The sequence below is a fragment of the Elephas maximus genome, chromosome X (assembly GCF_024166365.1).
Source record: "Elephas maximus indicus isolate mEleMax1 chromosome X, mEleMax1 primary haplotype, whole genome shotgun sequence".
NCBI lineage: Eukaryota > Metazoa > Chordata > Mammalia > Proboscidea > Elephantidae > Elephas > Elephas maximus.
This window is the reverse complement of record NC_064846.1, coordinates 102,853,093-102,870,876: the sequence shown is the minus strand read 5'-3', so window position 1 is coordinate 102,870,876 and position 17,784 is coordinate 102,853,093. Positions and strand designations below refer to the sequence as shown.

General features: G+C 41.9%; 1 protein-coding gene across 1 annotated transcript in view; it reads right to left on the bottom strand.

The window, feature by feature from the left end:
• The window catches only part of OPHN1 (oligophrenin 1), a 562,106-nt gene that overhangs the window by 95,163 nt on the left and 449,159 nt on the right, over positions 1-17,784 (bottom strand). Inside the window, exon 19 of the mRNA XM_049872355.1 lies at positions 892-1,051. Within this exon, the coding sequence (XP_049728312.1) occupies positions 892-1,051 (160 nt within the window). The remainder of the gene's footprint in view (positions 1-891; positions 1,052-17,784) is intronic.

Sequence of the window (17,784 nt, the reverse complement as noted above, 5' to 3'; positions counted from 1 at the left end):
TATGGGGATGAAGGCAGCATGGAAGGGATGGCAGAGCAACAAGAAAGAAAAGATATAGTCCATGCCACCATCTAGTCACTCTACCATCCCTGGACAACCTCCCTTGACTATTCTTTGACTGAGAAGTAAACTTCTCTTGTGTTACAGCACTGTATTTTGGGGTCTCAGCAGACTAACCTATATCTTATCTAATACAGATAATAAGTGGCAGAGCTGGGATTTGAGCTGGGATACCACCTGGGCTGTATTACCAGGTACCTCCTGCAAAAAAGTTTTTACTGAATTATGCTTTGCTAGGATGTCACTGGCTGGTAGAATGCTTAGAGCCAAATGTAGGGCCATCTATAGCTACTGTATGGACTTATCAATAAATATTTCTTGTCCCAACCTCATTCTTGGATTCATTTTATGTTTCTACCCTTGTTTTTCCTTTTTCATCTGGCCTACTTGTAGCTTATGGTACCTTTTATTTTATATCCCATAGCCAGCCATTCTAAATTCTTTTGGAACAAGATATGGTTTAAATAAGTATAAGTATTGCTTTCTTCATGGTTTTACATATATAACTGCTTTTAGAGTTATCATTTTACTTTGTTTACATGTTTATCTCCATATTGCATTGACTCCTTAAAGGCATGGACAATGACTTTTTCTTCTTCTATATCCCAACTATCTAGCATGATGCCTGATAATAAAATAGTTACATGCTCAAGCAATATTTGCTGAATGAATGAATTTTACAAGGTCAGAGTTTCCATTAAATGTCATTGTATCATAATGGGATTTCCTTCTATTATCAGCTTGAACCAGCTGGGGAGACACGGCCCTAAAAGGTAACTGGGGGAAAGTGCCATGGCTAGAGGAGTGGTAGTGAGGACGGAAAATACTTACCTTATCAAAGTGTTCAATTAGGATTTCCACCACGATGTTCTGGAATTTGATGTTCATCATGGCGGCCACGGTGTCCTCCTGAGCTCTCATCAGGGTGGGCCCAAAGATCACCCCCATGTTGGAGGGGGTCATAAGATTCTCTTGGCTATGCTCACACACACTGCCAGAAAAGAAACAAAATGATTAAAAAGATTTTCTCCAATACCCCCTTGTTGCCAACACTATTAGGTCCTAGAGAGAGGATAAAAATCAAACCAAACCCATTGCCATCGAGTCGATTCCAACTCATAGTGACCCTACAGGACAAACTAAAACTGCCCCATAGGGTTTCCAAGGAGTGCCTGGTAGATTTGAACTGCCGACCTTTTGGTTAGCAGCCAAACACTTAACCACTGCACTACCAGGGTCCCAGATAGGGAAGAAGAGAAACTAAAAAGTGGAAGCAGAGGAGAGGCCCAAAGTATAGAAAAAGTAAAACAAAGGAAACTATTAGCAATGAATACAAGATGGTATATAATTAGGGGCCATAGTGAGACCAGCTAGGAACACTATAGGAATTCAGGGAAGGGAGGGGGGCTGTAGTCAGAAAGTGCTTGGAAAAGCAGGAGAGAAGCAAGAGGGAATTCCCGGCAAGAGAAACAGAATGTATAAAGCATGTGTAAAGAAAACCAAAGCATATGAAGAGAGTGCCTACCAGCCTCACAAGTCAGGAATCTGGCCCATTCCTTGACCCCAGTTATAAAAGCAAAGAACTAAAAGAGGTGAAAGGAATTCTTAAAATCTGCTGTTTACTGTCTCCTTCATTTTACAGTGAAAAAACATAGGCCCAGAGAGGGAAAGGGATTTATTTGCCTGAAATCACACCATCAGTCAGCTAAAGAGTAGAGACTGCAATCCCAGATGTCCTGATTCCTGGTCACTCTCCCTGCTTAAATTCCCTTCTGTGGTTTCCCATCACTTACAGGACAGAGCCAATTCTCTTCAATGTAGCAATTAAGGCCCTCTGTGACTTGAATCCTATTTCTAGTACACAACTTGGACTATGAAACTTGCCTGGGTCCTAATCCAAACACTTCCACTTGCTAGCTGTACAGTAGTAAATGTTAGTGATTTCTGTGCAATGAATTACTTAATGTGGCCCTTGTAGTCATGGTCTTTGTGACTCACATACAGTGATTGGGTGGAGCTATGCAAATAAGGTATAAGGAATCTGTGAGGGTTGGTGTTATGTGTCAACTTGGTTAGGCCATGATTTCCAGTATTGTGTGGTTGTCCTCTGTTTTATGTGTTGTGGATACTGACCTCTACATGTTGATGAGGAAGAATTAGTGTGGGGTGTGTCTTGGGTCACAGCCTTGCAGGAGGGTGTAACTCAAGTCCTGCTCTTACTCAAGTTACGCCCTTCCCTGGGGTGTAGCCTGCATATAAAGCTAGCAGGACTCTCTCTCTCTGCATCTAGATCCTGCTTCCGGTTTGTGATTGTCTAACCTCCAGCTCTTGGGACTTCAGCCAGAGGCCTGCCGTCTGACCTGCTGATTCTGGGATTCACCGGACTCCACAGCCCCGTGGGCTGGTGGCCTATCATCTGACCCGGTTCACCAGCTTCCACAGCCTCGTGAACCAGCAGCCTGTGGTCTAAACTGCCGATTTGGGTTCGTCAGCATCTGCAGCCACATGGGTCAGGAGAAGCCTATGCCTGACCCATGGATTTGGGACTTGCCAGCCTCCACAACCATGTGAGCTATTTCCCTGATACGGTTCGTGGGCTCTGTGAGATGTTACAGTGAATTACGGAACTCAAAGACAGGAGGGAGAGTGCTGAGGAGAGGAGAGGTAGTTGATGTTAGAGGTGATAGAGTGGTACAGCAGTTTGGAAAAGTTGGACATCTGGGATATCTTTAATCTCTGCCTCATAGGAACCAGATTTGTGCTGATCCTTATAAAAAGAATTACTCATTTAGTTGGTGTAAGAATAATGAGTTTCACTGCAAGGGCCCAGGCTCACTGGAATATGCCGTTTTGAAAAAAGGGGAATAAATGAGATAATAAAAAAACTTTGGTTTCTGGATTGGATAAAAAAACACCCATGGATTGAAACAGCCGTTTTTTTACAATCAGTTACTCCAAGGCAAAAACTATTCCTGGGATTTAGGAGTGAGGGATTTAACTCCTGAGGAATTGGCTAGTTGGATGCATACGGAAATAGAGAGTGATAAGGAAAGGGCCAGACATACAATTCCTTGGTTTCTGTTACCAGTAATAGCTGCAGTGGCAGGGAAAAAGAACGTAGGGGCTGATTTTAGCACTGAACCAAGCTCGGATTCGGTCTGGTCAGAGCTACTACCGCTAGTCTCAGGGCTGACCCGGAAAGAAAAAATCGTGTCAGAACAACAGGAAGTTCCCCTAGGACCATTGTCACCAAGAAGGTAGTGTAAGGAGGGAAACGGGCGAAACCAAAAGCTACAGAAACCAGGGGGTATAGTGTAAAGGAGTTGCTTCAATTTGTAGATCGGCATTGTCAGCTTCCTGAGGAACCAGTACTAAAATGGATTGTGAGAGCGACTAATTTAGGAGCAGCATCTTTAGTTTTGAATGCTGGAGAATGGAAGAGTATGTTTGGGCTGATGCAAGACCCACAACTCACTTTGAAACAGTCGCGAATGATGATACAAGGTCCAGTTACACAGCAGGGTAACCCTGAGGGGATAGCCAGCCTGGTGGACTGGATAAAATTTGCAGTGAGTTTTGCTTACTCTGAGAAGGGAAACAGCCTCTCTTCCCCTCTAAATGTCCAATAGAACAGTCCAGAGGAAGCAGCTGATGTGCTGCTTATGATGATCAGGATACTCATCCAATGAGTATGCCCCTTACACAGGTCATGGCAGATATGGTAATCAAGGGCAGCCCATGTAATCTTGCTGCTGCTAAACAAAGCAACAATCCAAGACGCCTTGTCAGATCTGTTGGCACAGCTTCCCCACATGGGTCTTACATATGCAAGAAACATAAGGGTAATTCAGAGGAGAATGGGAAGAGGCAATGGGGAAAGAACTTACTCCAGCAGGATGGAGATTTTTAGATGGTTACTAAAATATGGGATGGATATAGCAGACATTGGTGGAGTTGAGACAAAGGTTCTAATGCAGCACTACAGGAGGTTGGGTGGACCAACGGAAACTCCTGCTGGTCCCCCAAGGTTAAAGAGGCCTAAACAAGTCCATTCTATTCACCTCAGTCAGGAGGTATTTAATGATGGGAATTCCCACCTGAGACCATTTGAAGCAGAGACTCAGTTAGTTGATCAAGATAAGGGCTGAAGAGGGGGCCAGGGTCTTCCGGTCCAGCCCTCAGGAGGAGACCTGAGGCCATATGCACATGTGTGGGTGAAATGGCCTGGGGATGTATAAGAGATATTCTTGAGGCTCCTGGACACAGGAGCCCAAGGTACTGTAATCCCAAAGCTTGTCAATAAAACCTTGAAGGGGCCTAAGGTTAGACTGGGGGGATATGAGGAAGCAACAGTTGATGGGACTAAGGTGAAAGTTTGGATGAGAATTGGAAGATAAAGATCTTGAAGGAAGTAGTTGCATCTCCCTTACCTGAATGTATTATTGGTATGGGTAGTATGTCTAAATGGAGAAAATTCCCTTTACTTGACATTGTAAAACTGAAGGCATGTAAGTCTGCCCTTAGGCCTGTATTGATTGGACAAGCTAAATGGGAACCATTAGAATTGCCTGAACCCACTCAGGTTGTTAATTTGAAACAGTATAGGATACCTGTTGGACAAAAGAAGACTACTGCTTTGATTAAAGACATGCAAAAGGTTGGAGTGTTGGTGCCAACAAATTCTCTGTATAACAGCCCTGTATGACCCATGAAAAAGGCAGATGGCCCATTGAAGTTGACAGTAGACTACTGAGGCCTAAATAAAGTAGTGCCACCTACAGCTTCAGCTGTTCCAGACATGGTATCAATGGTGCAGAAAATACTACAGGTTAAAGAGACTGGTACTCAGTGATTGATTTGTAAATGCCTTTTTCTCCATCTCAATCTCAGGAAAGAGTTTGCTTTCATGTGGGATCTCAACTTACTTTTACTACATTGCTACAGGGTTACCTGAATTCACCAGCTTACTGTCATAGTTTGGTTAGAAGAGACTTGGTGCACATCCCAAGTGTAATGATACATTGCATTGATGATAATATGTTAATATCAAACACTAATGAAGAAGCTAGGGCTGATTTGAATACAGTCATGGCCCATATGACCAATAGAAGCTGGTTAATAAATCCAACAAAACTCCAAGGTCCTGCCCAAATGGTGAAATTTTTGGGAATAACTTGGGCAGGAGCCACCCGTGACATTCCAGAGGCAACTAAGAATAAGTTGTTGTTTGCTACCCACCCCCAAGACTAAGCAGGAGGCCCAACATTTGGTTGGTTTATTTGGATACCGGAGAACACATATTCCACTCCACATCTGGGAATACAGCTGGCCCCAATCTATAAAACCACTCAGAAGAAAACTGCATTTGAGAGGGGGCCACAGCAATAGCAAGCTATGTCTGAATGACAGAAAGCAGTCTCACTCTCCCTGCCTTTAGGCTCTTATGATACACATTCAGACATGATTTTGGAGGTGTATTCCACACGTGCTCATGAATACTGGAGCTTATGGCAAAAACTTGAAAATGCCTCCCTACGATGACCACTACGATTCTGGACTAGAAAGTTTCCAGATGCTGCAGCATGATACATGCCATTTGAAAGGCAATTGCTCGCCTGCTATTGGGCATTGATTGAGACTGCCTCAATGACAGATGGACATAAAATCATCATGAGACCTGAAATGCCCATAATGCCTTAGGTGATGTCAGAGAAACACTCTAATAAGGAAGGCGATGCCCAAAATAGTTTCATAGTGAAATGGAAATGGTTCATATAAGAACAAGCTACTTGGGGAATGTGGGGAGGCACCCATGGTATCCACAGCAGGTAGCCTCTTTTCCCATACGTCCTACCCTGGAACCACACAAGAAGCTGCCAGAGCCCATTGATACATAGACAGTGCCCTATGGACAACTTTCTGCTGATCTGAAAAAGGCTGCTTCATTCCCAGATGGCAGTTCCAGGGTACATGGACAACAGGGGATGTGAAAAGCTATTGCCATTAAGACCAGCAGATGGAAAGACTTTGATTGAAGAAGGTAAGAACAGATAAGCTCTACAGGCAGAACTGCATGCTGTCTTCCTAGGTGTGATGGAAGAATTGCACAATGGTGAGAGCCCATATGTTTGGATTTTTACTGATTCCTGGGCAGTGGCCAATGGCCTGGCTATATGCTCGAGCAAATGGGTGATGGGAAATTGGACTATTAAGGGGACACTTGTGTGGGGCATGGACCTATGGAAAGCACTCTGGGAATTTAGAGTGTGCATTAGAATAGGACATGTTGATGCCCTTCCTGGATCGGAAGGCAATTGGAATCAGCAAGTGGACCTGTTGGTACGCTCACTTGAAGTGGCCTATTGGGTTCATGAAATGAGTGGATATGGGGGTGCTGCAGCAGTGTAGAGATGGACAGAATCTAGGCACATCCATCTTGCACCCTCTGAGGCACTAAATGCCAATAAGAACTGCTCTGTCTGCCAGCAAGAAAGAGATTGCAGATGGCTATGGGGCAGATTCTCCAGGGGGAAGGCCCTAAACATAGCTGGTAAGTTGATTATATTGGACCAATGATGCTGGTTGCAACAAGAGGCTACAAATGGGTCCTCACAGGGTTAGAGACTTACTTTGGACTGGGCTTTACATATCCCATGACAGATGCAAATGCCAAAAACACCACCAAGGTGCTGAAACAAAAAATACTGTACGAGTTTGGGTCACTGAGTAATAATTCATCAGACCAAGGAACACACTTTACAATCACAGAGAGCAGCAATGGGCCAAGAAACATCATATTAAATGGACATACCATGTTGCATACCACCCTCAGAGTAATGATTTGAAAGAGAATTGGAATGGGTAATTGAAACATTTGTTATCTAAAACGGGGGTAGATAAAGGCATGAAGGGCTGGCTCGCACACCTTCATGAGTGTGTGCTCACACTCAACATGAGGGGGATAAAGAGAGGATCACCACAGGACAGATTCCTATGCTTCTCTGGGGGACGCAGGGAAGAGGGGGTGGCGGGGGATGCTGGTGCCACTGCACAGTTCTTTCCTACATCACCTAAAATTGCTTTGTTCCTGCTAGATGCTGTGGTCCCAGGACGAGGGATGCAGCTGCAGGTGCTAGAAGCAGCGGTGATCCCTAAGCAAGAGATTGTAACTATATCCCTGAACATGTATGCCAGAATTCTCAATGGCCTGATAGGATGGATTGTACCTTCCCCTCAATAGGCAAAATTGTGGTTGACAGGGAATATCTTGTATTGCCTAGTGGGCGAGATAGCCCGCTAGTGTTGTACCTATCTAACCCTACTCAACATGAATGGGAGCGGACTGAGGGGGAAGTACTTGCTAGACTGGTCTTGCTACCAGCAATCTGGACTAGCACAGCAGCTGAACCTGATGGCCTTTCCCAAGGGGGAAAAGATTGGGTAAAAATAAATGACAAATGGAAAGAAGGATAAATAACAGCTGAAAGTAAAGGAATGAATAAATAGGTTATGCAGCAGGGGAAATCTAACATTATGCTGATACCTCATGAGGCCCAGAGCAAGGGAATAATCTCCTCTCAGTGATATTTTATCAGACACCAGAAAGAGTGAAGATAAGATGAACCATTGGAGAACCTGACCATATTAGATGGACACCTGCAACAAACCTGAATGGCTGGTACCTGAGTAACCTCATCCTTAGGACTCTTTTGCCCTATTGAAGGACTAATTGTTAATGACTGTTTTGCACTGATAAAATGATTGGGAGGGGAAAGTTATCCTCCAAGCATGAAAAGAACCATGGCTAGAAAAGCCAGGGGGTGGCCAGCGGTGCAATGGATCACTTTTGTGTGGACTTGCTCACTGTAACCCTTGGGTGGGATTGTGCAAATAGGGTAATTGTGGCCCACCAAGGGGATTGGTCAGTTTTGTCATCCCACTGGGCTTGGAATAAGCCTTCCGAGAGGTGGTGGGAAAGAGAGGATCCCACCACCACCAAGGAAGGACAGCCAAAAGTGGAGCATGTCCTTTGGACCCAAGATCCCTGTGCCGAGAAGCTCCTGGAACCAAGAGACCAGAGAGAGAGAAAGAGGTTTCCTGGCCCATGGAGCAAGGGGCCAGAGAGAGGTGTGCCTGTGGCATGGCTGGGGAGAAGCTGTCTTAATGGAAGAACTGTATACTGAGTGTTTCTGGGCCTGAATTGTTACTTCCTTAATAAACGCCATAATCGTGACTACTGTCTGTGAGTTCTGTGTGGCCACTGCAATGAATTATTTAACCCAGCACAGAAGCAGAGTGTGCTGTGGGAGGGAGGGTTGGTGTCAGAATTGGTAAAGACGGTGGAGAGATGAGGCATGTCTGACCTCTGCCTCGCAGGAATTCAGCCTTGGGTTGTTGATCTTGATTTTCCTTCCCCCTTGTGAAGTTAGTGGAGGTCAGATCCCATGGCACCACTGAGCTTGGCTAGTGCTATTTCAAACAGTACTGGAGGTGGCTACATGAAAGGTGTGCAGCCCTTTGGACAGTTAGGCTGTGGAGATAGGGAGGTGAGGAGATGCGACAGCCTAGCTGCCCACCCAAAACACTAATTTTCCAAAGGCTGGGTGCCATTCAGGTGGTAATGAACACCAACCATTCGTGGGCCTTTGATCTGGATGGGCTGGTGATGGGTCCTTTTCAACAGTTTAAATACTCTGCAATTAACTTTATTCTTTACTGTCAGAATTCTTTCAGATGTTAAAATGGAAAAGCAGCTTCCTGCTGTGACCAAATGATCCAGAAGGGCTAAAATGCTAGTGACAAGGAAGAAGCACATATAAGAAAACAGCCTCCTGCATGAGGGAGCTTGTAAGAAGCCTCCAGTCCAGGAGAGAAGAATTCTGATTGGATGCTTTAGATCAGAGATTACAAATTAAAATGCCTACAGGGGCAAGTCTGGAAACCCTGGTTGTGTAGTAGTTAAGTGCTATGGCTGCTAACCAAAGGGTTGGCAGTTTGAGTCTGCCAGGCGCTCCTTGGAAACCCTATGGGGCAGTTCTACTCTGTCCTATAGGGTCGCTATGAGTCGGAATCGACTCGCCGGCACTGGGTTTGGTTTTTTTTTTTTTTTACAGGGGCAAGTCAGGTAACTAAAATGAGGGAAGTGGATGTGATAAGAAGTGGCTGCCACATTTAGACAAGCATATGTTCTCCATACCACCAGTTACCACCACATCCCTAGAGATATACCATTAAGAGAGTTACTTCTACTTTTTTTATAAACGGGAAATTCCTAAATCATCTCTAATTGAACCCTAATATAATATTTGTAAAAACCTTGGAAATGGTGGGGCTGTGGCAAATCTGAAGGTTGTACCCCATCCAAAGGCAACAAACACTACTTAGCTCCAGCTGATTATAGCCATTTGGGCATGCAAGCCCAGTGTGAACAGATCTTCTCATTTCCTAAAATCCATATTTTTACATAAACTATTTGGATTTTTAAAATGCTGGAGCTAAATCATTTTTTCTTTAAATAGCACAGTACAAAAGAAACATATTTGTGGTCTGGATCTGACCCACAGGTATCTAGTTTGAGACCTCTGGATAGAGGGTCACCTGAAGAATGATGGGAGGCTGTCTACATGAAATTTAAGGTCTCATCCAGCTTTAGGGTCCAATGATTCTAAGAATACTCTGGCTCCTAAATAAGGAGGGAACCTTCCTGGTTTCATCACTAATGGGCTGTGCGACTTTGGGCCTATGTTTTCTATCTCTCATCTGTGAACTGAGAGGGCTATCAGGTCATCTAAAAGGGCCTTCCAGAAACCCTGATGGAGTAATGGTCAAGAGTTCGGCTGCTAACCAAAAGGTTGGCAGTTCAAATCCACCAGGTGCTCCTCAGAAACCCTATGGAGCAGTTCTACTCTGTTTTATAGGGTCACTATGAGTCCAGATTGATTTGATGACAGTGGTTTTTGACTTGATGACAGTGGTTTTTTTTTTTTTTTTGGTTTAAAAGGACCTTTCAAGTGTGCCATTCAATGAAACTAAGAAAGTCTTGCTCTTGAGATAAATGAAATAGAGAATAAGAAAACTAGAGAAAAAAATCAATGAAAACAGAAGTTGGTTTTAATAAAACTGACAAGTGTTTAGCTACACTAAGAAAAAAAGGGGGAAGATACAGATATCAAAAATTAAAAGTGAAAATGGGGACATGACAACAGAGACTAATAAAATAAAATAAATGATCATTAGAGAATAGTAAGAACAAATACATGCATTAAATTTGATAACTTAGATGAAAAGGACAAATTCTTAGAAACACACAAACTTCCTACACTAAAACAGGAAGAAAAAGAAAACCTCGACAGACCCATAACAGTAAAGCAATCAAAGAAGTAATCAAACCCCCTCTCCCCCAAACAAAGAAAAGCTCAGGACTGGATGGCTAAACAGGGAATTCTACCACACATTTACAGAAGCGACTCCAATACTTAAAATTTTTCCAAAAAATAGACGAGGAGGGAATTTTCCCTAAATCATTCTATGAGGCTAGCATCACTCTGATCAAAAAACAGACAAATATACCACAAAAAAGAAAACTACAGACCAATATTCCTCATAAAATGATGCAAAAATCCTCAACAAAGTATTTGCAAACTGAATACAGAAGCATATTAAAAGGATTATATATCATGACCAAGTGGGACTTATTCCAAGAAGGCAAGGATGAGTCAACATTGAAAAATCAATCAGTGGAATATAACACATTAATAGAATAAAAGAAAAGAACCACATGATCATCTCAGTCGATGCAGAGAAGGCTTTTTACAAAAGCCAACACCCTTTCATGATAAAGGAAACCCTGGTGGCGTAGTGGTTAAGTGCTAGGGCTGCTAACCAAGAGGTCAGCAGTTTGAATCCACCAGGTGCTCCCTGGAAACTCTATGGGGCAGTTCTACTCTGTCCTACAGGGTCGCCATGAGTCGGAATCAACTCAACGGCAACAGGTTTTGGTTTCATGACAAAAGCACTTAACAAGGTAGGAGTAGAGTTGGAATTGACTCGACGGCACTGGGTAAGGTAGGAGTAGAAAGGAAACTCCTCAGTATAATAACAGGCATTCAAGAAAAGCCTACAGCTAACATCATACTCAATGCAGAAGGACTGAAGCCCACTCTCACCACTGCTATTCAAAATTGTCCTGGAAGCTCTCGACAGGGAAATTAGACAAGAAAAATAAATAAAAGGCATCTAAATTTTTTAAATCGGGAAGGAAGAAGTAAAACTATCCCTCTTCACAGATGACATGATCCTGTGTATGGAAGACCCCAAAGAATCCACGAGAAAGCTACTAGAGCTAATAAATGAATTCAGCAAAGTGGCAGGCTACAAGGTCAACACACAAAAATCAGTCAGGTTTTTATACATCAGAAAAGGACAAGCTGAAAAATAAATTAAGAAAACAATCCCATTTACAATAGCACCTAAAATAATAAAATACCTAAGAACAAATTTAACCAATGAAGTGAAAGATCTGTATACAGAAAATTATAAAACATTACTAAAAGAAACTAAAGATGAACTAAATAAATGGAAGGACATTCTATGCTCGTGGATTGGAAGATTCAATACTGTCAGGATGTCAAAACTACCTAAATCTATAAATTCAACACAATCCCCCTCAAAATTCCAATAGCCTTCCTTGCAGAAGTGGAAAAGTCAATCATCAAATGTATATGGAATGCAAAGGGCCTAAAATAGCCAAAGCAACCTTGAAAAAGACAAACAGAGTAGGAGGACTCAAATGTCCTGATCTCAAAACATAGTATAAAGCTACAGTGATTAAAAGAGCCTGATACTGGTATATGATTGACATGCAGACCAAGAGAATAGAATTGAAAGCCCAGTTAGGTGTGCATGTCTATGGTCAACTAATCTTTGACAAGGGTGCTAAATCCATCAAATGGCGGGTAGGGAGGGTGGTGAAACAGCCTCTTTAATAAATGGTGCTGGAATGACTGGATCTCCACATGCAAAAGAATGGAGATAGACCCATACCTCACACCACATATAAAAACTAACTCAAAATGGATTAAAGGCCTTAATGTATGACCTAAAACCATAAAACTCTTAGAAGAAAATATCAAGGTACTGCTTCCAGATCTAGTCCTCAACAATGGAGTCTTAGACATGACACCAAAGGCACAGACAACAAAAGGCAAAGTAGATAAAATGGGATTTCATCAAAATTAAAGATTTCTGTGTATCAAAGCACTCTACCAACAAAGTGAAGAGACAATGTACAGACTGGGAGAAAGTTTTGGAGAACTACAAAACAGACAAAGGTCCAATAGCCATAATTTATAATGCACTCCTACAACTTAACAAGAAAAAGACCAACAACCCAATGGAAAAATGAGCAGAGGACCTGAACAGACATTTCACCAAAGAGGATTTTCAAATGAAAAAAGATGCTCAACATCATTAGCCATCAGAGAGATGCAAATCAAAACCTCAATCAGATACCACTTCAGTCCTGACAGAGTGGCTAAGATAAAACAAACAAAACAAAACAAAACAAAAAATGGAAAATAAATGATGACGAGGATGTAGGGAAATTAGAACCCTTATTCATTTCTGGTGGGAATGCAGAGTGGTACGACTATTGTGGAAAACAATGCGGAGGTTCCATAAAAAACTAAAAATAGAACTATCCTATGATCCAGCAATCACACGCCTAGGTATATACCCAAGGGACTTGAAAGCATCAACACAAACAGACATATGTATATCAATGTTCATTGTGGCACTATTCACAATAAACAAAAGGTGGAAACAACCTAAATACCCATCAACAGATGAATGGATAAACAAAATGTGGCACACGCATACAATGGAATACTATTCAACCAGAAAGAGAAATGAAGTCCTGATACATGCATGCTACGTGGATGAACCTTGAAGACATTATGCTGAGTGAAATAAGTCAATCACAAAAGGATAAAGACTGTATGATCTCACTTATATAAAATAAGGCAAATATACAGAGACCAATGTTTATCAGAGCCTTGGTGGTGCATTGGTTAAGAGTTCAGCTGCTAATCAAAAAGTCAGCAGTTCGTTACAACAAAGACATGGAAAAACAAGTGAATCGATCACATACATAACAATCTACGAACCCTGAACAACAAACACAGATTTAGAGACGGAGAACGAACTAATACGGGGAAGCAGCGATTGTTTCCAGAGCCTGGAGCCAGCGTACCAGTCAGGTACGGCACAAGCACAGAGAGCGGCTCCACCCCCCTGAACTAACCCCGGGAGGGGGACCAGCCGGTTCCACGGGCGGTGTGGGACGCAGCCGGTAGAAGAAGTCCCCGGGAGGCAGTGACTGGTCTTGGAGCAGAAAGAGCAGCGTCCGAGCCGGGGAACCGTCCCACAGGGATTTGGACTGGACGCAGCGGATTTTCTGGAAAAACTAGTTTCCCAGTGATGGCTCGGAGACATCAATCCATATCAAACCACTTAAAGAAGCAGACCATGACAGCTTCTCCACCCCCCAAACAAAAGAATCAAAATCTTTCCCAAATGAAGATACAATCCTGTAATTATCAGATACAGAATATAAAAAAACTAATTTACAGAATGCTTAATGATATCACAAGTGAAATTAGGATAACTGCAGAAAAAGCCAAGGAACACTGATAAAACTGTTGAAGAACTCAAAAAGATTATTCAAGAACATACTGGAAAAATTAATAAGTTGCAAGAATCCATAGAGAGACAACATGTAGAAATCCAAAAGATTAACAATAAAATTACAGAATTAGACAATGCACTAGGAAGTCAGAGGAGCAGACTCGAGCAATTAGAATGCAGACTGGGACATCTGGAGGACCAGGGAATCAACACCAACATAGCTGAAAAAAAATCAGATAAAAGGATTTAAAAAAATGAAGAAGCCCTAAGAATTATGTGGGACTCTATCAAGAAGGATAACCTGCGGGTGATTGGAGTCCCAGAACAGGGAGGGGGGACAGAAAACACAGAGAAAATAGTTGAAGAATTCCTGACAGAAAACTTCCCTGACATCATGAAAGACGAAAGGATATCTATCCAAGATGCTCATCGAACCCCATTTAAGATTGATCCAAAAAGAAAAACACCAAGACATATTATCATCAAACTCACCAAAACCAAAGATAAACAGAAAATTTTAAAAGCAGCCAGGGAGAAAAGAAAGGTTTCCTTCAAGGGAGAATCAGTAAGAATATGTTCTGACTACTCAGCAGAAACCATGCAGGCAAGAAGGGAATGGGACGACATATACAGAACACTGAAGGAGAAAAACTGCCAGCCAAGGATCACATATCCAGCAAAACTCTCTCTGAAATATGAAGGCGAAATTAAGATATTTACAGACAAACACAAGTTTAGAGAATTTGCAAAAACCAAACCAAAGCTACAAGAAATACTAAAGGATAATGTTTGGTCAGAGAACCAATAATATCAGATATCAGCACAACACAAGGTCACAAAACAGAACGTCCTGATATCAACTCAAATAGGGAAATCACAAAAACAAACAAATTACGATTAATTAAAAAAAAATACACATAACAGGGAATCATGGACGTCAATAGGTAAAAGATCACAATAATCAAAAAGAGGGACTAAATACAGGAGACACTGAACTGCCATATGGAGAGTGATACAAGGCGATATAGAACAATACAAGTTAGGTTTTTACTTAGAAAAATAGGGGTAAATAATAAGGTAACCACAAAAAGGTATAACAACTCTATAACTCAAGATAAAAACCAAGAAAAACGTAACGACTCAACTAACATAAAGTCAAGCACTATGAAAATGAGGATCTCACAATTTACTAAGAAAAACGCCTCAGCACAAAAAAGTATGTGGAAAAATGAAATTGTCAACACACATAAAAAGGCATCAAAATGACAGCACTAAAAACTTATTTATCTATAATTACGCTGAATGTAAATGGACTAAATGCACCAATAAAGAGACAGAGAGTCACAGACTGGATAAAGAAACACGATCCATCTCACACAATGGAATACTACGCATCGATAAAGAACAGTGACGAATCTCTGAAACATTTCATAACATGGAGGAACCTGGAAGGCATTATGCTGAGCGAAATCAGTCAGAGGCAAAAGGACAAATATTGTATAAGACCACTATTATAAGATCTTGAGAAATAGTAAACCTGAGAAGAACACATACTTTTGTGGTTACAAGGGGGGGAGGGAGGGAGGGTGGGAGAGGGTTTTTTATTGATTAATCAGTAGATAAGAACTGCTTTAGGTGAAGGGAAAGACAACATTCAATACATGGAAGGTCACCTCAATTGGACTGGACCAAAAGCAAATAGTAAACCTGAGAAGAACACATACTTTTGTGGTTACAAGGGGGGGAGGGAGGGAGGGTGGGAGAGGGTTTTTTATTGATTAATCAGTAGATAAGAACTGCTTTAGGTGAAGGGAAAGACAACATTCAATACATGGAAGGTCACCTCAATTGGACTGGACCAAAAGCAAAGAAGTTTCTGGGATAAAATGAATGCTTCAAAGGTCAGCGGAGCAAGCGCGGGGGTCTGGGGAACATGGTTTGCGGGGACTTCTAAGTCAATTGGCAAAATAATTCTATTATGAAATCATTCTGCATCCCACTTTGAAATGTGGCGTCTGGGGTCTTAAATGCTAACAAGCGGCCATCTAAGATGCATCAATTGGTCTCAACCCACCTGGAGCAAAGGAAAATGAAGAACACCAAGGCCACACGACAACTAAGAGCCCAAGAGACAGAAAGGGCCACATGAACCAGAGACCTACATCACCCTGAGACCAGAAGAACTAGTTGGTGCCCGGCCACAATCGATGACTGCCCTGACAGGGAGCACAGCAGAGGACCCCTGAGGGAGCAGGAGATCAGTGGGATGCAGACCCCAAATTCTCATAAAAAGACCAAACTTAATGGTCTGACTGAGACTGGAGGAATCCCGGCGGCCATGCTCCCCAGACCTTCAGTTGACACAGGACAGGAACCATCCCCGAAGACAACTCATCAGACATGAAAGGGACTGGTCAGCGGGTGGGAGAGAGACGCTGATGAAGAGTGAGCTAATTATATCAGGTGGACACTTGAGATTGTGTTGGCAACTCTTGTCTGGAGGGGGGATGGGAGGATAGAGAGAGAGGGAAGCCGGCAAAACTATCAAGAAAGGAGAGACTGAAAGGGCTGACTCAAGAGGGGGAGAGCAAGTGGGAGTAGGGAGTGAGATGTATGTAAACTTATATGTGACATACTGATTGGATTTGTAAACGTTCACTTGAAGCTTAATAAAAGTTATTAAAAAAAAAAAAGTCAGCAGTTCAAATTCACCAGGCGCTCCTTGGAAACGCTATGGGGCAGTTCTACTCTGTCCTATAGAGTCACTTTGAGTCAGAATTGACTCAACAGCAACGGGTTTGCTTGTTTGTTTTTTAATGTTTATTAGTGGATACCAGGAGTGGGAGGGAAGGGGAGAAGGGGGAGCCATTGTTTGGGAAGCAGTGAGTTTCTGTTTACGGCGATGGGAAATTTGGCATAGATTAAGGGTAACAGTTGCGCAACTGGTTAACGCGACTGATATCACTAAGGTGTATGCCTGAAAAATGTTAACTCGGCAAATGTTGTGTTATAAATATTTTCACAAAAATAATAGCAACTGCTGATGCTGCTTATGTACATTTTCCCCATAACTTGATTATGAAAGTTTGCAAACACACAAAAAAGTTGATAAAATACTATTACGAATGCTCACACTCTATACTTAGATTCAAAAATTATCATTTTGCCACATTTGCTTTCTCTTTGTATATTTTTTTTCTGAACCCTTTGATAGTAAGTTCCCTCAGCCCTAAATACTTTCACATTCATCTCCTAACAAAAGCGTAAAAGTGATTACAAAAGTGTAATAAAGTTTTCACACCTAGGAAAATGTGCAGTAATTCTATATCATCTAATAGCTAGGCCATACTCAACTTTTCTCAAATGTCGTAAAATAACCGAAAGTCTTTTAGAACTGTTTTTTCAAATCAGGATCCAATCAAGGTTCATATGCTGCATTTTGCTTGCTTCTTTAGTCTCTTAATTTAGAATTGTAGTCCTACCTTTCTCCCTCCACGATACAGAATTTTTCCATGAGTCCAAGCCAGTTGTCTTATAGAATGTCAAATATTCTGGGTTTTTCTATGGAAAGGCTTAATTTGATTCGGGTTAAACATTTTTGACATGAATGTTTCACAGTTGTACTTCCTATTGTATTGCATCAGGAGGAACACAAGGCGAGGCTGTACCATTATTAGTGATGTTCACTATGATCAATTAATTAAGATGGTGTCTTCCAGACAGGTCAACTGTAAAGATACCTTTTTTTTTCCTTGGTGAATTGTAATCTGTGAGTAATACATTGAAACTATGTAAATATCCCGTTCCTCAACAATTTCTTACCCTGGGGTTTTGATCCATGCCTGAAACAGGGCATTGAGATTACAAATGGTGATTTTTTTTTTATTAATTCTACCATTCCGCCTATATTTATTAGCTGGCATTCTTTGGTAATAAAGGGCTTTCCTTCCTCTACTCTCCCTCCATAAATTTTTATTTATTCAGTGTGTTATAATAAAATACAGTATTCATTGTTTTTGATGTTCAGGTTGTTAAACATGT